This window comes from Lolium rigidum, chromosome 4, assembly GCF_022539505.1.
Source record: "Lolium rigidum isolate FL_2022 chromosome 4, APGP_CSIRO_Lrig_0.1, whole genome shotgun sequence".
Taxonomy (NCBI): domain Eukaryota; kingdom Viridiplantae; phylum Streptophyta; class Magnoliopsida; order Poales; family Poaceae; genus Lolium; species Lolium rigidum.
The window spans coordinates 181999009-182007983 of record NC_061511.1 but is presented as its reverse complement, the minus strand read 5'-3'; the positions used below and the strand labels follow the sequence as shown (position 1 = coordinate 182007983).

Here is an 8975-nt window from a genome sequence, read left to right as displayed (position 1 = left end):
CTTCTTAAGGACTGTAACAACGATGTGGTGGTATATACTAACCACTCATGTGATGTTGAACTTGCGGTATTAGGATGACACCCACTTTTGTTGTGGTGGTAGGATTACACCATAGTAGTGTCGGATGAACTCGTGATCCACATTTGCAATGATCATGCATGTTCCTCCTAGTTTATGACGTGTTCTAAACATTGTGTTGCCATGTTATGACTAGATCCATTCTTGTGATCGATCAACAATCTTACTTGTTCTTGTTCTGCCAAGTTAGTGGTATGTAGTGTTCCGAGGAAGGAATTGATGTATCTACAGCTCATGGAGGATCTACCAAGAGCAAGTGAATGACTACTCAAACAACAGTTACAGAGGGTATGCAACATTGGAGGGTGCACAAGCAAAGTACCAAACCTTCTTTGATAATCAAGAAATGGTTATTCAGGGCATGGAACAACCATTATTGTTAGCACACGGAGCACCGAAGCCTATGGGCGTTCTTGCAATGCCTTCATCACAAGCAACATTGAAGGTACATGCGAGTAAGGTAAAAGAATTCTTCATCCTTTTTCTGGTCGTCGTGATCGTTATGCCTATTTGAATAATGGTAAGAATATGGCACCAAGATGTGTGCAACCAACGACGCGTTTGGTAGGCTGCATCTATTTCCCGCACCACTGTCGCAGTGGGAAGAAGCCCCCTGCGCGTCCAAGACGGGCCATGGGCCAGAAAAGCCACGTTGTTTGGTAACCTGCACAGAGTTTTTTTGGCCTCGTGGAGATTTGGGCTCTGCCCGTTTGGTAGGTCAGTTTTCAGGCCTTGTAGCAGCACAGAATGACGCCACTATTGTTTGGTTGCAACCCATAATCCGCTTCTGCTTACCTCTTCCCTTCAATGGTGAGGTTACCAACGATCAACAGCATAAGTAAGAACACAATTATAGACGACAGAGAACTTAGCAGTGATCATAGATGACACAAATTCACGACACACCATTTTTCAGACACAATCATAGTTCTGGACACGACAGACAAGATCATAGTTCAACACACTTGACACGAACAGCAACTAGACATGACACGGTACTAGGTTAGCTTCAGACAAGATGCTCGGAGGCGACACACCTAGTGTCATCGCCATGGTACGGGCACCTGCTCACCACCTCAGTGCAGGTGTGGTCGAAGATGACCACATTGTACTCGAAGGATGACACCTTCTTGAAGGTGAGGAACTGGCCTACCTTGAGATGATGGGCGATGGCGAAGGTTGTCCACCCCTGGTCAATGAATGCGTCATTGCCTTCTCTCCTCGTAGTCATCCTCCAGTTGCATTCAGTGTTGGTGGTGATGATGATGTTGGAAGGAATTTCTCCGAACCACTTGACGAAAGCTTTATGGATCATGAGCCGGCCGAAGGTGGGCTTGAAGATGATGCAGAGGAAGTGGTCTGGCATGCGTCCTCGTGGAAGTGGCCGACCTTAGCCGGACTTCCACGACGCTTCTTCGTCGGTCCCTCGCTGGGAACCTCGGCAGGTGACCCAAACATGATCTTCTCAGTCCGCCACACATGCCATTAGAGGTGTGCCTACTCACAAGTAGTTTATATGAAAACGGACATTGATAACATTAGTAAGGCCTCATACATTTGCTCACACGGCAGGTATAGGGAGTGGCCACAAACTAAGTGTAGTGTGCAACGACTATGGCACACATGACGAAGTTTGAGGCCACCACCTAGACTTCCATTGTGCCTTTGTTCAATCACTGCCAACGCAAATGAGGCCTCATACATTTGGTCACATGGCAGGCAGAGGGACTGTCCCCAAACTAAGTCTAGTGTGCAACAAATATGGCACACACGACTAAGTTTGAAGGCAACACCTTGCCTTCCATTGTGCCTTTGTTGAATCATTGGACCATGCACTAGACAAACCAAAACGAGGCCTCATATGTAGGATCACACGACAAGCAAAGGGATTGTCTGCAAACTAAGTCTAGTGTGTCAGTAATATGGCACACATGACTAAGTTTGAGGGAGCACCCTGCCTTCCGTTGTGCCATAGTTGAATCACTGGCCAATGCATGTAGAACTAAAGAAGCAGACACATGCAAAGTAGGGTATCAGAGGCCTCATACAATGAGGACATATGGAGGAGATGTTTGACCAGAACCAATGGCATGGTCATGTTCAGTCATGCCATAGTTTCTGATCAATCATCTCCTCATACTATGATCCCAGGTTATAATCATTGGCCTAGTTCAATTAATAAACAACACAAGTATTACGAGTGGTCCTTAGGGTATATTACAAATTCTACTTAGGCCGCATTACAAATTCTCCTATAGTATATCTAGAACACATTCATCACTCGTCACAAGTAGCCCTGATCCTCTTGAGCTTATCCTTGATTGCAAAGTTCACTTGAAGCAGATCGTATATGTTATACTCTAGCTTTCTCTTCACTGCCTCCAAAGTACTTTTTTTGCCTTCCATTCATGTTTCTTAGCCCTCATCACTTGTGCTTGTGTTCTCTGCAGATTCTTGAGCATAGCAACTTCGTTCTTTAAGTCCTCCCACTCCTCTTGCATCTGAACAAACTAGCGCGACTCAGCATATCTTTCGCACAACAATCACAACAGGATAAACCCCAACACAATAAAACCATCCCCTCTCTGCATGCACAGTAAAATCTGACAGTTTCACCAATCGACAGCCCGGTCTAAGGTGGATCTACCGCGATTGGAGATTAGAGTAACATATCTAAGCAAATCGAGACCATGAACAACAAGAACTGGACATGAACAGCAAGCAATGGCGAGGAACACATTGCAAACATCAATCCGAACCCTATCCCTAATGGAAACCCTTGCATATCTAATGTGCATGTCATTGGAAATGCCTGAGCATGACATGTTATGGCACAACGAGTGAGAGGGTGAGAAGCAGAGGTCGTTACCGACATTGTTCCGGCCGAGGACGAGCTCGAGGTCGCGGGCGAACTCGAGATGCCGATGAAGACTGTCGAGCAGGTTCTGGCCGATGTCGCGGTGCTGCTCGCCTCCTCCTCCTCCTCCGGTACCGGTGCTCCTCCTTGCAGCGGTGCGGCGGATTGGTCGCCGGGAGGGGAACCGCCTGGTGATGTGACAGTTTGGGGGTGGTGAGACTGAAGTCGCGAGTGAGAGGAAGGAGAGGGGAGCGGTGAGGCTAATTATGGCGCGTGTTCCCGAAGGGACGCGACATTTCCGTCTCCCTTCCCCACGCGTACAGCCTTCTGGCCGCAACGGGTCTTGCTCCAGAGAAACTGCCATTCCGGACGTTCCTCTAGGGCATGTCACAGGGGTGCTTTGTGACCCGGTTCATGCAACAATGCGGCGTCCTACAGGCAACCAAACGGGCCGAAATTTGCTGGGCCGATGTGAGCCAAAGTCCATCCAGGCTACCAAACGCATCCCAAACAACTATACGGTGTATGAGTACGGCTAAAAACCGCTTCATGAGCAACCAAACAGGGAGCCACTTAGAGCATCTCCAACAGATACGCAATAATATTGCGCTGCAAAACCAACTTCGCACGCGTTGCAAACGCTTAGCACGAGTTGTGCCGAAATCACCTCCACCGGAGGCACTATTTCGCAGCGCGGGTGGCCTGCTAAAAAAGCGCCCGCAGCGGAAGCGCTAATTTACAGCGGCGGAAACACATTTTGATAGAACATAGTTTAAATAGAAGATCTAAAAAACATTGAAAATACAATTAAAATAGATAATTAAACGACTAGTCTACTCGTCGTTGGAGGTTGTCTCAGTCCAAACGTCGTCCCAGCGAGAGACATCGTCGGCCCAAGTCGTAGTCGGGTTGTCGTGCTCGTACTTGGTGATGGCCCGACGGCGGCGCCTGTCTGACCTACGCTGCACCCTGAGGTCGGCGAAGAAGGCCTCCGTGCTATCGACGTCGCTGGGGAACTGCGCCCTCCACTGGCGCATCAGCTCCTCGTCGCGCTCGGCGATGGCGATCCAGCGTTGCGCCTGGCAGTGGTGGCGACGGTCCTCCTCGTTGGCGAGGCACGGTGCGGGTGCTAGGAACTCCGCCTCCTCCAGCGACTCGACATCCTGGAAGTTGAGGCCGCGCCGTGGCCACCGGAAACGCCACGCGGCCGCGTCGTAAGTGCGCGCCGCCAACTCCGGCGTGTTGTAGGGGCCGAGGGTGAGGCGAAAGCCGTCGGCGCGAAGCTCCGCGTAGAACGTCCCATTCGGACGCCGCGGAAACCGGACGATCCTCAGTGGTACAGCGGCATCCGAGGATGAAGGAGCGGAGGCGGCGGCGACGAAGAAGAGTGGCGGCAACGTGTGGCGCGGGGAAGCGGCGGGGCGTGGCGAGGTGGCGAGGTGGAGCGGCAGGTGGAACTTTCCGTGGTGGTTTGTTACCGCGCACGCGGCGCTTTATAGCACTCGCGAAGCGACGCGGCAACTTGTCGCTCCGGATACCGCAATATCTTTTCCCGCGCCGGTTTGACGCGTCCGCTGAAGGAGCGCGGAAGGATTCACGCAAGGCAAAAAAAAAAAAAAAAAAACCGTTTGAAACTCGATGACGCGCCATTTCGCGCGCCCTGTTGGCCAGAACTCTGTTTGCAACGTGCAACGTTTTCCTTCGCGCCAGTAAATCCCAAATCAAGCCCCTAATGATCAACGGGTCTGCACCAAAGGAAATCCGGCCCCTGATTCCAACCGCGTTTTCTCTCATTTCCGAGACATTCGAGCCGTGCTAGCTTGACTGGAGCCATGGAGTCCCGATCCAACGACCTGCTGGGCGACCAGCTCGCGCAGATCCATACGATACGAGCGGGGAGTAAAGAGGGAGCAGTCGGTCAGAGAGATGTGAAAACCAGGCAAGAAATGCAGAGCTTTTCTCCATGTCCCAAGGCAGGCTGGAATGGCAGAGGCCAGAGGGGAGGGGACAAGACCGCTCCTCGTCGTCGCTCGCTCACCTGAACAAAATCCACACACCTCGCTTTCCCTCCTGCAGGGGAGATGAGATGATGGGGCGATTGATTAGATTTTTCTCATTAACGCCTTGTTCGCTCTCTCTCGTGGTCACATCACTTAACGCCAGGTCACACGCCCAACAGCGACATCACCCCACCCCGCCCGTCCTCGCCAAATCAATGCGGCATCTCCTCGCTCCGTCGATCCATGGTATTATCCGGCGTCGAGATATTATCTCCTTGGACTCGTCAACGCCAATCCAGAGATAGCTCCTGCTCCTACATGGATGGCTATGGGAAATGAAGAACAAACATATCTCGCTTGACTACCTTGACCAGAGAACAATGCTCGACTGCCCATTGTTTCAGTTGCTCCTACATAGGAGTATCACTGCAGTAGTTTTGAATTTGCAGCCTGCACTCCATTGGTACTATAGGTGTAGTGAAGATGGCACAATCATGCATTCTGTAGGCAGAGCATGAAAATATTGACTTGAACATAGTTTAGGTGAACATAAGTACTGGCACAATTCAAGAAAGTTATCCTTTTTCTCTGAGGGCTTACAAAAAGAAAGAAGCTTTCCGAATGGAGCAGGCAGATTTACATATGGTTACTACAAGAAACTCCAACTTGGGTTGCGCTGATTGTCATGTTCTTAGCAGCAGAGGAAGCCGAAAGGAGGAAGGAGATAGGTATATAGGTATGAACCTCTTCAGAATCTCAGATGATCTGAGCTCGACAATGTCACCATGCCGGTACAAACTTAATCCTCAAACTTAATCATCTCCAGGGTGGGGTGGGTCCATACATTATTCAACACCCCCTGCCTATATATCACCTATGTATGCAATCTGCAACGGTACAAGTTGATTGCATCACCTCTTTGTAGGGGTCATCACAGCTCACATGCAAATGGCTGCATCACCCACTTGGACACACACAGGTGACAGTCACCACCGTAACGAGCAGAGCAAAGTGAGCCCTGGATCCTGGGCTCAATTCGTTCGTTCTCAAAGATTGAGTTTTTCCTTGGAGAATGAACATGAAAGTAGCAATTTTTCACAACTTTTTCTTGCCTTCTAAAATAATCGTCTCTAGGGCTAGGTTTTATGTCATCAACAGTACTGTAAGAACAATGACAAATAGCAGCAGAACACAAGAACACAAGAGGGAGGGAGAGAGAGGGGTAGAAGGAAATATGGATTGGATTGGATGGGATGGCGGAGCGCTAGTTCCCAGAGAATTCTTGGCCTCTATAACGATGCGGCGAATCTTGCTCGGTTTGTCTGCCGATCTGTGGGGAGTAGCAGCAGCGGGCGGCAGAGGGGAAAACGAATTTTATATACCCGATGGACGAAGACGGACGGATGCCAGCCGATGGATGCCGTCGATGACTCAGTGGTCCCCTGAAGTCGGGAACAGGGTGAGCTCGCGGCGCCCGCCGACGGCACCGCCACCGCCGCCGCGGGATCCGAGGTCGAGGTCGTCGGCGAAGGAGGAGGGCGCCATCATCCCCATGGCGGCCCCTGCGCCGACCATGCGGTGGTGCATCGCTGGCGGGCCGACGGGCGCGCCGCCGGCGACGGCGCGGCTGAGGAAGCCGTGGTCGAATCCGCCCGCGTTGCCCGGGCCGGCGCCGTAGTGGCCGAGCGGGCGCGCGGCGGGGTGGTGGAAGTGGGCGATCTGCGACGGGTGGTGGACCTGGTGGTGGTGGTGGTGCGCGGCGGGCATGGGCGCGTAGGGGGCGCTGTTGTAGGGGTCGGGGCCGGCCGGGCCGCGGCCGGGCGGGAGGAACGGGGACGGGCCCGTGGCGAAGAGGTGCTCGGTGGCGGCGTCCGTGCCCCCCGAGCCGGAGGAGTGGCTGCCGCCCCCGCCGCCGTTGCCGAGGCCCTGCATGCGCTTGAGGTAGAGGCGGTACTTCTGGAGGTGGGAGGCGACGTTCTCGCGCGTGAGGCCGTCGACGCTCATGAGCTGCATTATGGTCTTGGGCACGGCGTTCTTGATGCCGAGGTGCGCGACGGCGTCCACGAAGCGCTTGTGCAGCTGCGGCGTCCACACGAGGCGCGGCCGCTTGAGCGTCCGGGCCGGCTCGTCGCCGTTGCCGCCGCCGCCCCCGCCGCCGCTGGACCCGGCGGCCGAGGACGCGCCGCCGCCGTTCATGTCCTGGCCGTCGGCGCCGCCGGCGCCGCCGGCGCCTCCGGAGGGCAGGCCGCCGTGGCCGGCCCCGGCGTGCGTGGGGATGTCGAAGGCGGCGGCGAGGTCGCGCGTGATGAGCGACTGCGAGAGCGGCATGAGCTCGTCGGGCGCCGGCAGGTCCTCGTCGAAGCGCGCGAACCAGCTGGGCTCCTCCTCCTCCCTCATCGTCTCGTCAGGTGCCGGGAGCGGAGCGGAGGAAAGCAATTCCCTTTGCCTTTGGCTTGCGGCGGTACTCCACCACCACCAGTGGGTTGCGGCAAGCGAGAGAGCGGAGGAAGGAAGAGAGGCGAGGGATGGAGGTTACTTGGTTCGAGGTGGATCTCTCTTCTTCTAAGCTTTCGTCCCTTCTTCTCTCTCCTCTCTCTCTCTGCTCCCCCGCTGCTACCGCTGCTGTGCTATCTATGATATGAGATATCCCCCGCTTTCTCTCTCTCTCTTTATCTATCTATCAATCTGCTCACACCTTTTCTCCCCCTCTCTCCCTCCCTTCTCTCTCTCTCTAGACTGATGAGTGAGAGAGAGAGGAGAGTATCTTGATGAGTTCGGGACTGATGCTTGTTTAATTAGTGGGCTGCCCTCTGGCCTCTGCCTTGCCTCTGTCTCTGGCCTTAAAGCTATTTTTGTGTTATCTTTGGTTCCTTTGTTTGTTTGCTCGCTTGTTGATGTTGCCTTCTTTGCTCTGATTCTCCTCCTCTATCATCCTCCTAGAAAGAGAAACACGAAAAAAAAAGTGAGCATAAGATAAATCCAAGGAATTTGTTTTTTTTCCAGGATTTCCGGGCAGAAAGGAAAGAGGGCGACAAAATAAAAACACTGGAAAAAGACGAGGGAGGGATCCGAGCAGATGGGGCCTGGCAGATGGGGAATTACGGTAGACGCGAGATCGATCAGACGGGACGAGGACGAGGAGATATCATCTTAGCTGGAGTTGTGTTTGTCCTCATGCGGGTGGGCATGCCGGAGCCGGATCACATCCTCTGTCTGTCCCTCTCTCTACAAACGGGAATCTCTCGTGTGGCTCGTGTGTGTGTGTATGTGCTCGAGGTAGATATCCCTCGCGTTGCCTGCCTATTGGTGCTGGATGGACGGAGGATGGAGGACGGATCGTGCGTGGATCTATGCAAAGCGAGGGCTGGATCTCGTCGTACCGACCTCCTCCTGCTGCTCCTTCTGCAGGTACAGCGCCTTGAGCATCTACGAATGTTGTAGGATTTTGGATCGGTTGTTGGGTCAGGGGGTGAATGGATCTAAGGCTGCACCGTACTTCTTTCTGGTTAATAAAAAGTTTACCTGGTAGTATAAAAAGCTGCAAAAGAGTTTCACTAAGTATAATTTTGGGTTGCATTTTGCACCTTTTATTTATAAAGACAAATATGTGCCGTCATAGGTAAATATATCTCATCCATAGTCAGATAAAAAAGTAATCTTTTTCCGCCGAAAAGAGCATGATCGTAATTGAGCACGGCACGGTATAATTTTGTTTTGTCCTCGAATCGTGGCCATTAAACAGAGGATGGTTTCTTGCGTCGTAGGACCCCTATTTTAGCATACCATTTTCCTAGACTTTTATTTGTATACTTCATTTGTAATTGTGATGTTTATCTGAGCATCACGTTAGACCGATCAACGGTAAGTGCAATCACAATGTTACCATTGAACTAATCGGTTGGGGAGATAGTAGTAACTTCAGATAGTGCAATCAAAGCTCAAAATAAATATGTATCTTATACACTAAGCCCAGTCCCAGTCAGGAGATGGCGGACACTAAATGTACGTATCTACTTTTCGATATATGAGATATTTCGTTT

General features: G+C 52.2%; 1 protein-coding gene across 1 annotated transcript; it reads right to left on the bottom strand.

Annotated features, from left to right (window-relative positions):
- Window positions 1–5492: 5492 nt before the first annotated feature.
- Window positions 5493–7953, bottom strand: LOC124706513 (transcription factor MYBC1-like). Its single transcript, XM_047238180.1, has one exon. It carries the CDS (start codon window positions 7330–7332, stop codon window positions 6367–6369), a length of 966 nt encoding a protein of 321 aa, XP_047094136.1. The 5' UTR covers window positions 7333–7953; the 3' UTR covers window positions 5493–6366.
- Between the last annotated feature and the right edge of the window lie 1022 nt (window positions 7954–8975).

What these genes read in the sequence shown, in the direction of transcription:
- LOC124706513 (XM_047238180.1), bottom strand. Translation starts at nt 7,332, where the DNA reads ATGAGGGAGGAGGAGGAGCCCAGCTGGTTCGCGCGCTTCGACGAGGAC.